The following is a 17,190-nucleotide window of genomic DNA, read 5'->3' on the forward strand; positions in this document are numbered from 1 at the left end:
TTTCCTTCGCTCCATAGATGCTGCCTCACCCGCCGAGTTTCTCCAGCATTTTTGTCTACCTTACATTTTTCAGATGCTGGTTGATGTATAAATATTGGGCAGTGGGATGTCATGCATGGACCTACAAAGGCGATGGGGAGTCAGGACCTTTCCTCGGATTTCCTCCAGTCTGAAGAAGGGTCCCAACCCGAAAAGTCACCTATCCATGTACTCCAGAGATGCTGCTTGACCTGCTGAATTACTCCAGCATTTTGTGTTCTTTTCGTGCAAAACAGCTTCTGCAGTTCCTTCTTTCTACAATGGAGATGGGAGTTGCTTTAAGATCTGGTCCTGAAGAAAGTAACCTCCAACAATAGAACACACCCTCAACACTCCAATGGGTTTCTGTGTCCTGTGTCTGAGATGCATGTTTGAAAAACTGATATGCACCCTAAATCTGTCACTCCCTATTAACACGGGGTAACTCTCTCAGTTTGACTTCAAACTCTAACTCGTGATATAGTGTCCTATCTCAATGAGACTCCGATCTCAACTCCGATCTGATTTCCTATCTTTATTTCATTCAAAAATAAAGAGCCATTGAACCACCGAGATAGGAAAATAAATGCGTTCTCCAATTTGAAGTTGTGCACATCGACCACTTCACAGCAAAGCTACATTAAACATTCTTCGTCGACAAGTTTTTAGCCTCACAGATCCGTCTCGCATAGAGCCGTGGGCGGCAGCAGACCAGTGAAGGTTGGCACCAGGATAGGGACAGAGTGGAATCTGGAGATTTGACTGTCACAGGTGAAGCAATGTGGAGCAGTAGAATGAATCATGGTACAAAGATGCAGAGAGTCCTTCAACAGAGGGCTCCAATGCCACACACCTTCCCGCCAACTCCATCAAGGGCTTTTCCCTGTTTCCCATCCTCAGTCTCCCTCTTGTTTCCTTTCTTCCAACCTACGATTTACCTTTTCCATGATCTTTCTTTTTCATCCCCCCCTCCCCCCCACCCACCCCCCCACCCCCACCCACCCCCCCCCCCTCCCACCCACCACGTTCTGTGACCCAGCTTAGTTCCTCGATCTCCATTTCTCTCCCCACCCTGCCATCCCTGCCCTCACTTTTCCCTTCACCGGCTCCTCACTTGACTCATCTGATTTCCTCTCCCCAACCACCACCAGTCACATCTTCTTGTCCCCACCCATAGAGCCATGCAGCGAGGAAACAGGCCCTTTGGCCCACGTCAAACAGCATGCCATCTCCACACTAATCCCACCTGCCCACGCTTGGCCCATAACCCTTTACACTTATCCTATACATGTACCTATCCAAATATCTCTTAAATGTTATGATTGTACGTGCCTCAACTACCCCCTATGGCAGCTCGTTCCATTCACCTCCCAAGCTTTGTGTAAAAACGTTACTTATCCGGTGCTGATTAAATCTCCCCTCTCCCTTAAACTAATCAAATTAAATCTTTCCCTCCCTCACCTCTGCTTTTTGCAGGGACCACATCTCTCTGCATCTTCTTGGTTCACTCATCTCTCCCCACTCACTCTCTCCACTAATCAGTACCCGTTCCTGACTTCTCCCCATATCCCCTGACTCCGCTATTTTTAAGAGCCCTATCTAGCTCTCTCTTGAAAGCATCCAGAGAACCTGCCTCCACCGCCCACTGAGGCAGAGAATTCCACAGACTCACCACTCTATGTGAGAAAAAGGGTTTCCTCGGCTCCGTTCTAAATGGCTTACTGCTTATTCTTAAACTGTGGCCCTGGTTCTGGACTCCCCCAACATCAGGAACATGTTTCCTGCCTCTAGCGTGTCCAAACCCTTAACAATCTTATATGTTTCAATGAGAGTACCTCTCATCCTTCTAAACTCCAGAGTGTACAAGCCCAGCTGCTCCATTCTCTCAGCATATGACAGTCCCGCCATCCCGGGAATTAATCTTCTAAACCTATTCTGCACTCCCTCAATAGCAAAAATGTCCTTCCTCAAATTGGGGGACCAAAACTGCACACATTATTCCAGGTGTGGTCTCACGAGGGCTCTGTACAACTGCAGAAGGTCCTATTTGCTCCTATATTCGATTCCTCTTGTTATAAAGGCCAACATGCCATTCACTTTCTTCACTGCCTGCTGTACCTGCATGCTTACTTTCATAGACTAATGTACAAGGACCCCCAGATCCCGTTGTACTTCCCCTTTTCCCAACGCCATTTAGATAGTCCCTACACCTCCACTTTCATTTCCATCCAGGGACCCCATCAGCTCTTCCAGGTGAGACGAAGGTTCATGTACGTGTCTGCCAACCTCATCTATTTCATTCACTGCTCCCAATGTGGCCTCTTCTACGTCAGTGAGTCCAAGCGTAGTCTAGGTGATCATTACGCAGAACCCTTGTGCCCAGCCAAGGCCTACATGAACTCCCGTTGCTCGTCATTTTAATTTCCCTTTCCCATTCCAACCATTCTGCCCTTGGCCTCCTTCTCTGCCAGAGCGAGGATGCACACAAACTGGAAGAATAGCAACTCATATTCTGCTTGGTTAGCTTACAGTTGCTTTAGATCATGTTTGTGAAACTCTCACTAACTCATAGAGTCATGGAGTGATACAGCGTGGAAACAGGCCCTTCTGCACAACTTGCCCTCACTAGCCAACATGTCCCAGCTACATTAGTCCCACCTGCCCGCGTTTGGTCCATATCCCTCCAAACCTGTCCTATCCATATCCCTGTCTGTTTTTTAAACGTTGGGATAATCCCTGCCTCAACTACCTCTTCTGCCAGCTTGTTCCATACACCCACCACCCTTTGTGTGAAAAAGTTACCCCTCTGATTCCTATTAAATCTTTTCTCCTTCACCTTAAAAGTAATCTGATCCTCGATACACCTACTCTGGGCAAGAGACTCTGTCTCTTGCCCAGAGTAGGTGTACCGATGCAGTCATCACCTACTCTGGGCAAGATAACTGATCTATTTCTCTCATGATTTTATCCACCCCATGTACAATACACCTCATACATATACACTACACAACTATTTAAATGTTTTGTAAGAATATAGTTTTGTTAAAGTGTGCTTTGAACTGTGCTGGTGTTTGTGGCTTTGTACCAGATTTCACACAGGGCATCGGAAGCCAATATCCGGGATCTCAGGGTAATCTGACATTTCAGTGACTGATTCCACTCACTGTTAGCACAGTCTTATTCAGTGGAACTCAATAGGGGCCCACTGCTAAATTAGGTTAGTGAACATTGCCTTTGTTCAGGCATAGATGATTTTGACATAAAAATGAAAAAAGGAAGATATGAAAAGGAGCAGATGCCAAATAAAGACAATCTGGCAGGAATGCTGTGAAAAGGTTTGAAATACAAACCACAAAACAAGGGCAGCACGGAGGAATTGGGAGTAGAGGATAGAGTCTTTGCCAGAAGCAGGGTGGGAAGAAGTGTAGTCGAGACAGTTGTGGGATCAGATGGGTTTGTAATAGATGCAGACATTAGTCTATTTCCTGTGATGGAGACTGTGAGATCAAGAAAGGGGAGGGAGGTGTCTGAGATGTCCAAGTAAATTTGAGTGCAGGATAAAAATTGGTGGTGAAGTTGATGAAGTCCATGAGTTATGCATGGGTGCAGGAGGTAGCACCGATGCAGTCATCAATGTAACAGAGAAAGAGTTTGGGGATAGGGCCAGTGTACGCCTGGAACAGGGATTGTTCAACGTATCCTACAAAGAGGCAGGCATAGCTGGGGCCCATGTGAGCGCCCATAGCTACGCCTTGGACTTGGAGGAAGTGGGAGGAGTCAAAGGAGAAGTTGTTGAGGGTGAGCACCAGCTCCGCTCGGCAGAGTAGAGTTTTAGTAGGAAGGAAATTGGTCGAGGTAGAAGCGGAAGGCTTTAAAGCCTTCCTGGTGGGTGATGGAGATGAAGATAGAGAATGACAGATGGGTGGACAAAGGCTAGAGATAAAAGGGTGACAAAGGTTGACCCTAAAGGAAACAAGGTGATAAAAGAGTGTTTATAAGGAGTGAAGAGGTTTGAAAGAGCAGTTCAATGTAAAGCCAGTGGGAGGGGTATAGTATAGGTGGGGTGGAAGGTGGCGGGGATGGAAAGGGGAGTGGGATAGTGGGAGAATGATGGTGTGCATCAGGGTCAGGAAAGAGAGAGGGAGTGGGGAGAGGGGAACGAGCTGCGGTGCTAACTGCTGTTTTAGGTATCCACCAAGTCCAACGTCCTTCCCGCAAGGAGAAGGGGAGAAAATTGGGCAACCACAAATTTATAAACTGCTAATACTGTAATGAACAATTGCATCTTCATTTCCTTCAGGTCAGAATTATTTTTTGACTTATATTTGCAGAACTGATTTTATATCATCGACTATGAGAGACATTTCACAGTAAGGGGTTGGATTTCAAAGCTTATAACATGGAAATATCTGAATGCATTGTAAATTTGATTCTGTAAACACAAAGGGAGTAATTTTCACCTTCACTGCCTTGGCATTGGGTTGACAAAGCAGATTGGCCATCACGAGGGCATGTAATAAACAAGATCATTGCGAAAAGAAAACCTAATTCTTACATTGAAAATGCATGGTTTTAGGATTCCGGTTTATTTGTTCATTTACAGGTCTTTTTCAAGCTATTTCCAAAAGAACATTTGCAAGTAAACAAATGTAATATGATGCACTGCACTAAACCCAGACCCCAGTTCCACATTTCTTATTTTATAAAGCTATTAAGTGCAAAAGAACCACTCAAAATTCCAGCAGTCCTATTCTAGGTGGGTATAGACTCCAGTAAACTTGGTTGGTCTCTGTAAATTATTATTCTGATTCAATCTGATGTACCAGTGGTGCATGTCAACTCATATTACAACTCACTTTAAAATTGAATTTGAATGTGATATTTTAACCTGTTCAAGGTCATTCCCTTTTTACACACAGGGATACAGTTTCACGATGAGCATATTAAAAAAAATTAACAGTAGCAATCTGCAAACCCATGACAAGGATTTATATACTGATCAATTCTGTATCTTAAATTACGGGTTTCACGGCATATAAAGAACATAACCTCCCCTTGGCATTAAAACATCTTGTTTTACTCAAGAGACATTAAACAAATTTGTGTAGTTAAGGGGCTGTCCCATTGCGGCGACCTAATCCGCGAGTTCTGGCAAGTTTGCCCTCGACTCATACTCGCAGCATGGTCGACATGAGGTCCTAGGAGGTCTTTATAAAGACCTTCATGCTCGAGAGTAGTTCCCGCATACTCGAGGCCTCAGCTAAGTCGCGGCATATTTTTCAAAATGTTGAAAAATGCCCGTAGGTAAAAAAAGGTGGAGCAGGCTTGATGGGCAGTATTCCTGCTCATACACATTGGTTTTGTGATGTTTGGTCACAGCTGTTATCAGGCAACTGAATCATCCTACCACAATTAGAGAGCAGTCCTGAACTACGATCTACCTCCTTGGTGACTCTTGGATTATCTTTGATCGCACTTTACTGGCTTTAGGTTGAACTAAACGTTATGCCCTTAATCATGTATCTATCTATACACTGTAAGTGGCTTGATTGTAAACGGTTGTCTTTTCGCTGACCGGGTAGCACGCAACAGAAGCTTTTCACAGTACCTCGGTACACGTGACAATAAACTAAACTGAACCGATACCGGGTCCTACATAACCAGTAGCAACTACACTGTGGATATGTTGAACACGTGGACACGGAGTCCAGAAGAAGGTTGGAACAGAACTGGTGTGGAGAGGTTTCATGAATTGACAGTAAGGTGGAAGATGGAATATAAATTAGGTCATGGGATTATTCATTTGGCAAGGAATACAATACAAAGTGCTCATGTAGATGATGGGAAAGAACCAATATTCATCAAAATAAATATTTTAGTGAGTTGATTCACAGAACCAATGTTTGTTTTTTTAAAGACGGTAAGTACTCCACTACCTTATTTTGCACTCACTCAGTATGCTCGGGAACAAGACCACAGGGAGGATTAGGTCTCATTTGCGGACAGAGGTTCCTCTTAACTTGAATACTTCAATTCTGGATAGATAAATATGAATGTGAGATAACTTGAATGTGAGATAAATTTCATACAGGAGATCATAGAAAATTCTTTATTCTTTGTCATAAAATTGTGACTGAATATTTTATCTCTGGAAAGAGACAGACTTGATACTTGACTGAAAAATGGGCAGGTCCAAATGATCTATTATTCTGTCAGTACTCCAGTCAAGCACATTATATGCTCATGAGCAAGAGCGTTGGCTTGCTTCCATAATGTACTTAGAAATACTCAGCTAAATTAGGGTCTTTTGAGTAGCCAACTATTGTCTGAAACATCAAGTTTAATTTTATATTCTTTAACTAAACCTTTCTGCAGTTGAATACATTGGTACTGATTACAGAACGTAGTTTAGTTTAGAGATATAACATGGAAACAGGCCCTCCAGCCCACCGAAGATGGATGCAGAAAGCTGGAGTAACTCAGCGGGTCAGACAGCATCTCTGGAGAAAAGGAATAGGTGACATTTTGGGTCGAGACCCTCTCCAGCTCACTGAGTCCACATTAATGACCGATCACCTGTTCAAACCACTTCTGTTATCCCATTCCCTGCACACAAGGGGGAATTTTACAGAGGCCAATTAACCAATGAACTGGCACGTCTTTGGAACATGGAAGGTGGCCAGAGAACCGAGAGGAAACCCACATGTTCACAGGGAAAATGTGCAAATTCTACACACACAGCGCCTGAAGTCAGGATCGATCCTGGGTCTCTGGCATTGTGAGCCAGCACCTCTGTTCCACCCATGAGTTGCTCTAAGATTGCTGCAACAGCTCATTCAAATGTCTAATTGGCACCAGAACTAGTACTTAGCAAGGATGTCATTTTCTCACTTTAAATAAGGATATGGAACTGTCCTCAAAATAAAGTTCTATCCTACCGTATCGTATCATCAAAAAAGGTCATATTGTAACAAAATCATAAACCTCCCACCCATCTCCTGAAGATTTTAACTTAAAAGAAATTGAAGTCTGCATTACGATAACTTTTTTCAGAATAAACGATGCCTTGCTAAAAAGAGTTTTCCAAACTTGGTTGTATATTAATTGCCAATAATTTTGAAAATAAAGTTTATTTGTTTACATGCCTGCTTAGCATTTTTTTTGTTTACAATCTGTTTGCAAAACATGGAATCATATTAGTCACTTTATCATTTGTGTTCAAAATCAAGCAACAATCTAATTAATGAGGCAGTCTAATTTCCATTCTGTGAGATTCACCCTTCCTCTCTGACTAATTGCAGTGTGCCTTCTCATGGACTTGATAAATTGATTCTATTTCATTCATTGACTCACTTATTCTCCATTAAAATTGCTATTATGGTACCTGAATATCTGATGGCAACATTGCCTAAATGAGTCTTCTGAAAATCTTATTAACGACAAACACCTCAATGGCTTGATAGAGTAAAACAGTGCAAGCAGCATTAGTACTGCCAATTTTACATTGTTCTTACAGACGTTCAATCTAGCTGCTGACGGTAATGGTCTTGCTGCTAATGTCATTTGTTTCACAGACTATCATCTGCTCCCTAAATGTAATATGTTTACATTAAACAGCCGACAAATGGCGTGCAAAAAAAACTTTCAAGTTGCTGTCACAAGATACATTAAATGAAATAATATTTTGGAAGCTAATGAGCCCAAAAAAGTAATCTTGGGTAATGGTTCATTTCACGCTTGAATAATGATATATTTTAAGGGAATATTAATAATAGATTATGGAGGAAGAAGCAGTAGTTATTTTACAGTGGTCACTCTTGTAATTGGACAGCAGTGATCGGTATAACCATTTCACCCTCCAATGTCATACCCACTGGGGCCCAAGAATCTGCTCTTGGGTCACAACTATTCGAGCATTGGGGAGGCACGGTGGCACAGCGGTAGAGCTGCTGCTGCTGCCTTAAAGCGCCAGAGACCCGGGTTCAATCCTGACTACAGGTGCCGTCTGTACGGAGTTTGTACGTTCTCCCTGTGACTGCTTGGGTTTTCTCCGGGAGCTCCGGTTTCCTCGTACACTCCAAAGACGTACAGGTCATTGGCTTCTGTAAAATTGTCCCTCTGTGCGTCAGATAGAACGAGTGTACGGGCGATCGTTGGTTGGCGCAGACTCGGAGGGCCGAAGGGCCTGCTTCCACGCTGTATCTCTGAACTAAACTAACCCGAAGATGACTTGTTTAAGAAGGAAGTGCAGATGCTGGAAAATCGAAGGTACACAAAAATGCTGGAGAAACTCAGCGGGTGCAGCAGCATCTATGGAGCAAAGGAAATAGGGAACGTTCCATAGATGCTGCTGCACCCGCTGAGTTTCTCCAGCATTTTTGTGTAACTCGAAGATGACGTTTGTTTAAGGGGTCTGTCGGATGAATAGTTGGACAATAAAAGAACAATGAATGTGCCTGTAGTGGCTCTTTGCTGCTGCAACTAGTTGCTGGCATTCCTGAGTCCTGAGGAACCCAACCTGCAAGTGTTACATTTAAATTGGACTCCCCAGTGCCATGTACCAGCCTTGAACATTATGTTCAGGTGTCCTCACCCCAACAAGACGAATTGCAGACACACCATGTACGCAACCCACTGTTGCAATAAAGCAGCTGGTCCATGCTAAGAAACTATCTGTCACGTTGAATCATTCAACAATTTTTCATTCTCGTGCTGACAGCTTTCTGCCCATCTTCCAAAGGTCAAAATACACCCAAAGATTTAATAGCAATAAAAGATTTTTTAAGAACCTGAGGGGTAACTTTTTTACACAAAGGTGGTGAATGTATGAAAGGAGCTGCCAGATGCGGTAATTGATGTGGGGACTATTGCAACATTTAGGAACCATTTAGGTAGATACTTGGATAGGATAGTTTAGAGCGAAATGGGCCCATTCAGTCTGAAGAAGGGTCTTCACCTGAAATGTCACCCATTCCTTCTATCCAGAGATGCTGCCTGCCCCGCTGAGTTACTCCAGCATTTTGTGTCTATCTTGGGCCAAACACAGGCAGGTGGGGCTCGTGTAGTTGGGACATGTTGGGCAAAGGGCCTGTTTTCACACTGGATGACTATGACCCACTCCTCATGAATCTCCACCAGTTTTGAGGGCAAACCTTTGGAGTTATTGACAGCGAGCCCACAATCTTCTGCCGAGTGTCTCAGTAGACAAGGATCACTGCTGGAAGAGCAACTTTCAGGAAGTAGCCTTTGAAGTCAGATCTTGGAGATGAAAGTAGCTGCACCACTGTAGCTGCCCTGTGGTTCTCAGCAATCTGAGGAAGTGTTGTTGTGGTGCCCACCAAGAATATTTTGATAGTTGTGAAGGGGCGAAATAATTCCTTTCTCCACTATTCGCCACACCAAACACCACTTTTTCCCCCAGTTGGTACATGCCAAATGTTCAATAAAAAGACTGTTATGGAAACGGAGTTTTGATGGCATCACAGACACTCTTTGATCTGACCGCTGGGGTCAAGGAAAGAGCTTTCACGTCGCGGCCCTGTTTCAACCAATCTTTCCACCACCACGCACAAGACGCACAAGAAGCGCAAGACAGACACCATTGTGCAGATGCCGAGAAGTGTGTTCAGCTCTGGCTGAACAACTTCTAATCTTGTGTGTGGACTCGATAAGAAGAAGAAGAAGATCTGACCGCTGTGTGACCTATGCCTGTTTTAGAATGGATTCAGTCAAGCATCGGTTTTGTGACCTATGTGAGATTCAAATATAAATGAGTAATAAACTCAGCATATTCTTTCCAACCATCATTCACACAGCATGCTATTTTGTTGCTATTTACCTTGACTTTTTCAATGTGATCCTGCAACGAGTCTATCAGCAGATCCCCCACAGGTTGCCATGTATCTTTGATAGCTTCGGCCTGTCTCAATTTGAGGTTCAATTCGTCCATTGAATCTTGCAATTCCAGCAGTTTCTTCAAGGCCTCGTCGATACGCTTTTGCCAGTCACCAGAGCGGGCGCTCAGCTTGTCCCATTCCACTTTCACCTCCTCCGCATACTTCCGCATGACTCTGGCAACATTTTGCACATTCTCTTCAGGTGATTTTTCTGCATGAAGAGGACACAGAGTTCTGTTAAGTTTAATTTTAGTTGAGAGATGCAACATGGAAACAGGCCCTTCAGCCCGCCTGCTCCATGCTATCCAACGATCACCCATGCACCCTAGTTCCATATCATCCTAGTTTCGCAACGCCACACACCAGGGGGCAATTTACAGAAGTCAATTCCCCTGCAAACCCGCACGTCTTTGGGAGGAAAGCGGTGCCTGAACATTCTGGATCAGTCTATCAAGAGGGTCCATGTCAAATGCTTTACTGAAATTCATGTTGACAGCATCCACTGCCCTCCTCTAGTTGATCATGTTTGCCACCTACTCAAAAAAAAACTCAATCAAGTTCAGAAAACGCAAACCCATGATTATCACCGCAAGTGGAAAGTTGAAATAATAACCATAATCCCCACTTCTGAACACTGCCAAGTTGACTGGAAATGGTACCTGCATGGGCTTGGACCAGGAAAACAGATGTGACTGTGACGCTATGTATGGGTGCAAACAATCAGTAGCCATTGCCTGCATTTATAGTAACAGAGGTACCAGGAGGTGCTTGGTCTGTGTCCGTGGGAAAGCAAGTGGCACAAGATTGGTTTTTCGAACAGAATGGAGAGAAAAACTGACAACCAACGATCTCTCCATTCCTCCCCCTACCTACCCAGTTCTCTCACCAGTCTTCCAGTCTCCAACTACATTTTATCTCTGTTTGCTTTGTTGTTAACTTCTCCCAGCTAACAGTGATTTATTCTACATTTTCCTTGATTTCCATTCCCTTTGTCCTATTTTCACACCTAACACTTCCTTATCTATTTATCTCCCTCTCCCCTGACAACAGCCTGAAGAAGGGTCTCGACCCGAAACGTCACCCATTCCTTCTCTCCAGAGATGCTGCCTGTCCCGTTGAGTTACTCCAGCGTTTTGTGTCTATCTTCAATTTTATTCACTCATTCCCACAAAATCCAAATCTCATTAATTCTTTGAACTGCTGACGCTCAATCTAAGGAATATGGCCAAACACCACTGCACTGTAACAGCTTCTTTGTTTGCTATTCTGGGAACTGACCCAGCCAAAAGTTCTCTCAAAGTGCAAATGTTCTGAAATCATTCACAGTGACGACACCGGCAGATAAACCATGGCAAATAAATTACTGAGCCTGACACCGTGACAAAGTTGACAAAATCCTTCTACGATGGGATGCAGCTGCACTAGCTAGCACGCAGAATTAGATGATTATATTTGTGTACGACTTGCATTCCCAGGACTGACTATTCAGCCAACTTAACAGAGTGGTCGTGGCACCTGGCTGTGAATTTATAGTGAGCAAAATAAAATTAAATGTATTCAAGGCATTTAAGCTTCTTTGTTTTGCTCCACATCAAAAATGGTGCTGAGTTTCTCTGCCCCAGCTTTTCATGGTTACCTCCAACCCCAATGGCTATTCTTTACACATGTTTTTTCTGATCTGCTGTAAGCACCATAATTCTGTATCAGCACCGCTTCACATCTGATGTTGACCAAACCAAAAAGGAGCAGCTGTTTTAGTGCGATGGTAAAACTCTGCCACCTGTTAACACTACATTAAGGCCAGTTTTATGACTTTGATTAATTGAACGATACAACAAGGAGAGTCTATGCCGGCTCTCAGAGCAATCCTATTCCATCGCTTATTTCTCTGGAACCCATTTTCCTCATATGCCCATTAACATTCACCTATGCTTTTACCATCTGCCTTCTCTGGAAGTTATTTACAACAGCCAATTAACCGAACAATCGTTGCTTCTTTGGAATGTGGGAGGAAACCAGAAGCACCTTAAGGATATCCTTGTGGTCACAAGCAGGACATGCAAGCTCCACACAGGCAGCACCAGTGGTCAGAATTGAACCCAGGTTGCTTGAGTTGGGCCTGCAATGCTGCTATGCCAGCCATGAATGTCAAAAGCAATGAAAGCTCCTCTAAACAACTTCTGGATACAGACCCAAGTGTTACTTTGAAGAGCCTTTTTATCCTGCCTCTTTTAGGTCCAAAGTTTTCCACTGCATTGTTCTCCATTTGTAGAGTTTTACTCAAGGGCCTGTCCCACGTGGGCGTCATTTCGCGTCAATCAGGTGGCGTGCGAGGATTTTGAGAATCCCCAAATCCAGGGGCGCCACGCGCTGCCGTGCGCCACTGCCTACACCACCACATCTCACCACTCGCCATGCGCGCATTACGCACGCGTCGTGACGCACAAATGATGTCGCGTAAATGACGCGCAAATAACGCCCAAGTGGTACAGGCCCTTCATTCTCTCAATCTGCAATGTCTTTTGAACTTTTAAATGTTGCTATTCATTCTGTGTATAATAGTCCCTTTTTTGGTATCACTATCAAACGTGGTTTACTGGGCATTCTCTGTTCTGACATCCCAAGTCATTTCTGGACATGCTCATTATTCTCAGCACCAACACCAGTCCTCAGACAGCTCCACTAACACCCAGTCATTCATTATCCCTACAGTTGGTTTCCTGGTGCACCATCATTTCTGCAGCAGTAAAAGTAAACTACTTTTCAACCGTAGCTAGTACGCTCTTGTGAGATAGAGGCTTTATCACATTTGCCTGAAAATCCATACACATCATTTCCAAAGACGTTTCCTCTAAAATTACCATAGTTTCCTCTTCAGAAATGCAGATCCATGCCAGTTTTTCCCACTGTTCAGATGCCCTGAACTGTGGATTCACATAATCTTTCGGGCACAAATGTTACACTAACTAGTCACAAAGCCCTTAGTTTCTCTCCTTACTTTTCCTAAACCTTGTTAAAAATAGCTTCAGACATTTCCAGTGGCATTGAAATCTGTCACACATCTCACTAATTTCATTGAACATTAAAAAAAGTTAATCATTTTGATGGAATCAATTAATAGAAATATACTGATACTGATCTATGCAAGATCTTTCTTTAAAAAATGTCAGAGCAGGAAGTAAATCAAATTATTTAAACTGTATTTAGGTGCAGGAAACACTGAGCTTTATTAAAAGATCTGCTATAGAGTAAAATTGTCCTTAAACGATATTTACCAATTAATTCTAAGCAAACATATACAGGTAACATTGATCACATTCCCATTAACCAATCACTATAGGGTTTCTAAAATTACCTTTTGGTGTAGATAAATGACTTTCAGGTCCTCGAATTGACTGATCAGCCAAGAACAAATGGACTGTGTCCAATGCACTCATGATCACTGGCTCCTTTGCCTTCAGCTCCCGCTTGAAAGTCTGGGAGGAGGAAATCACATTAGAGCTTCACTTCGACATTCAATTACAACAGGCAGTGAAAATACAAGGTCAACAAAAAAAGCCGAGAATTGCCACTGCAAATGTACCCCAATAATTTGATAAACCTTCTGCAAAATGTGCCCTTTGGAGGTAAACCTCTTCAATGCTACTGTCAAAAATATTCAACTGAGCATTTGTGCGTTCCCCCTTTCTTTCCATGGTAGCGGTAAACTGACCCTTTGATGCAGATCGATTTAAGTCTCACGTGATTCTCAACCTTCTCCCCCTGCTGCACAGAACATGATTGTTCATCTCAACTCCAAACAGTTTTCGCCTCCTTCCCCCCATCTTCTGCACAACATGCTACATCCAAAAGAAGCAAGCCGAACACCATGAGAAGGTATGGGCTACCCTGAGCCATTATCTATTCCCAACCAGAAAGTGCCTCTAATTTCATTGTAGACCGAGGTATTTTATTTAACTCCTTGTAGAAGGTGGATACCACAGGCATTATCTGGCTGTTTAAATCCTCTCCTCAACGTTGTTTCCATTGAATGGCAGGTCAAACATAACAAGATGGCCGTCACTGCAGCATTCATTCAGTGCTGGTGACCAGGTTCAAATTTCAACCTCCTTAACACAAGATCCACCTTATTACCACCAGGATCAAGCTCAGATATGTGGAAGAAGGAACTGCAGATACTGGTTTAAACTGAAGATAGACACAAAAAGCTGGAGTAACTCAACGGGACAGGCAGCATCTCTGGAGAGAAGGAATGTGTGACGTTTCGGGTCGAGACCCTTCTTCAGTCTCCAGTATCCAGAGATGCTGTCTGTTCCGCTGAGTTGCTCCAGCATTTTGTGTCTATCAAGTTCAGATATGATGCCTTCTCTAGTCAGACGGCCTATTGACATTCACTGTCTATGCCAGTGTATGAAGAATGGTCACTTGCATTAAGCACCAGGAGTAGGTGATGCAGAACTATACCCTGGTGAGGTGGGCAAACATCCGATTTGCACAGTTATATTAATTCCCAACAATGATACAACCCTGTATTGACCTTGCCAATGTACGTTCATGCCCAACTTCTGAGCAGATTTTATTGTGCAGTACAGGACTACAAAATAAGCTCATAGCTAGATGTCGTATCATTAATTAGGCTAATGGGACTTTGGCTCTTGTTTTCTGCCCTTGCGTCTCATTCTTGACTCTGAAGCTACGCTTCTCTTTTCATTATTATGTACAGCAGGTAATGCCCAGAGGGAACATTATTCAAACTATTCAATTCTTAGTGCATAAGACACTGAGGTCCCAAACAGTTTGACAGTATTAAGCACGAGGGAAACTAGATGTAGTCAAAAAGAATATGCATGGCAATATATAAAAGTTATTTTCCCTTTACAGTTTTTTCCAGTAGTTTAGTTTAGTTTAAATATACAGCGCGGAAACAGGCTCTTCCGCTCACTGAGTTCGCCCCGACCAGTGATCCCCACACACTAACACCATCCTACACACACTAGGGGCAATTTACACATTTTCCAAGCCAATTAGCCTACAAACCTGTACGTCTTTGGAGTGTGGGAGGAAACCGGAGCACCCAGAGAAAACTCACACAGGTATGGGGAGAATGGACAAACTCCAACAGACAGGAACAAACCCGGGTCTCTGGCGCTGTAAGGCAGCAAAACTACCACTGTGCCGCCCCTTGTCTTTACTAAAATTGGATGCCATTTCCAAACAAACACCACAATGTGGTATGAGGCTATCTCATCTATGTAGATTTCCACCCTTTAATGTCAGTATCAGATCATACCTCCATTCTCTGGATTTAGGCTGCATTTATATGATAACAACATGATTACATGAGTTGGGGTAATCACTTGGGGTGGGGTAAAACCACTTTATGTCGCAGGCACAGTTGCAATGTGAATACATGCATGGCCAGCATTTTCTTACATTGTATTACCAGCAAAGATCAAAAGCAAATGCAGCTCACAGTTTGCATTACGAAACAGCAGCTTCCTATTTGAATTATTTTGGATTTCTACCCCTAACCCCATTCTTAAAAGTCTTAAACGAGAAGCAGAAAATACTATTGCTTTCACATGATTGCAAAAAGATTCCAAGAATGGAACCATGCAACCCAACAAAAACATGTATTCTATTTTAGTTTGATATGGTCTTCCCAGGGTTGCTCCAGAGGTTTCCAATGTTTAAACAGGATACAAATACTGTATGCTTCTCATCATCTTGTGCAATTTCACATTCTTATTTGTAATACTGCAATAAATAATTTTGCATTAAGATGGAAAGCTACACACACTTGTTAGTGAACAAGTAATGATCTATCCAACGCCATGCACAACACAGACAACATAAAGGTGATAATTACTCACCAGCAGCAACCAGGATCTGCAAGCATTCATGACATTTGGAATACACTTTCTGAGTTGGGTTTGAAGCAATAAAAATTGAGTTTCACTTACTCGGTGGACATCATTCTGTTGATGCACTGTGGGAACGTCACCACCAATAGGCATTTGTCGCCTCAGTTCGTCGTTCTTCAGATTCATCCATGTCAATAAGTCCTGGAGGGAAATCTGCAACCGCTTCCACTGCTCAGCATTAGTTTCCAGGCAGGCTCTGTGATGGAGGAACAAACAACTTGGCATTGTCTTCGCTAGCACAACAAAACAATTGATGGTATCGTGCAGTACAGCTGCACTTAATCATTGAAACCAATTGGGTGATTTTTAAATAGCTCACAGGGGGTTTCTAATGTGTTTTCAATGCAATACATTGAAACAAAAGAACAGCATTGAATCTGCCCCTTTCCCAGCTTTCTTCTCCCCGTTTACAATCAGTATGAAGAAGGGTCTCGACCCAAAACGTCAACTGCCCATAGTCTCCAGAGATGTTGCTTGACCTGCTGAGTTACTGCAACATTTTGTGTCCTTTTGTGTATTAGCCAGCATCTACAGTTCTTTGTTTCTACCGTTGAATCTCTCCCACCACACAATTCAAACACTGGCCATGTATTTAGTATGGTCAATGGAAAATTTCCCTGGAAATTTTGTGACTAAATAGACAGTGCAATTAGAGAGTGTAGCAATCTGTTGATTATCTATTTTTATTATTTTTATAATTGACTATGCTAAATCGGTTGAATATTATTTTTGGCATCTGATGAACAGTCTTTGTTTCCTTTACAAATAAAGCAATATAACATCGTTGTTAGAGCAGCACCGACAATGTTTGCTCATTGTTTGTGCCATCTGCAGTTGAATAGACAGCTTTACTCCAAGCCTTCACATCTACCTCAGCAGGTGGGTGAAGACTATGGATGTCACAACATGAAACTATACAGACTCACTTGATCCAAATTCTGATAATCAGTAAGCTGAAATACAACATTTTACATTAATAACCTTTGGTTGTAGAAAGGAGAAACGTATTAGTCATGCTTTTACCGCCTGATTGCTCGGCAATAATCCCGACACGTAATGTGCACGTGAGAGTGTTAAGGGCCTGTCCCACTTTCACGACCTAATTCACAACCTTTTTTTACTCAGACATTTTTCATCATGCTCGAAAAACACCCCGACCTACTTGATGCCACGAGTACTTACGACTAGCATCACGACCAACTTACGACCTACCTACGATCTCGTGACGACCATGCTGCGAGTATGAGTCAAGGGCAAACTCGGCAGAGATCGTGAATTAGGTCGTGAAAGTGGGACAGGGGCTTTAGGAGGGGAACATGAGAGGTCATGGCTCTGATAATTCTCATGCATAA

The 17,190-nt window shown here is 43.1% G+C and overlaps 1 protein-coding gene across 13 annotated transcripts in view; it reads right to left on the bottom strand.

Annotated features, from left to right (window-relative positions):
* The window catches only part of dmd (dystrophin), a 1,663,772-nt gene that overhangs the window by 196,431 nt on the left and 1,450,151 nt on the right, over positions 1-17,190 (bottom strand). For all 13 annotated transcript variants that reach the window (XM_033033201.1, XM_033033203.1, XM_033033205.1 and 10 more), the window contains 3 exons: positions 15,878-16,034; positions 13,270-13,390; positions 9,857-10,125 (listed from right to left, as the gene is read on the bottom strand). In XM_033033201.1, coding sequence (XP_032889092.1) covers positions 9,857-10,125; positions 13,270-13,390; positions 15,878-16,034 — 547 coding nt within the window. The remainder of the gene's footprint in view (positions 1-9,856; positions 10,126-13,269; positions 13,391-15,877; positions 16,035-17,190) is intronic.

This window comes from Amblyraja radiata, chromosome 14, assembly GCF_010909765.2.
Source record: "Amblyraja radiata isolate CabotCenter1 chromosome 14, sAmbRad1.1.pri, whole genome shotgun sequence".
Taxonomy (NCBI): domain Eukaryota; kingdom Metazoa; phylum Chordata; class Chondrichthyes; order Rajiformes; family Rajidae; genus Amblyraja; species Amblyraja radiata.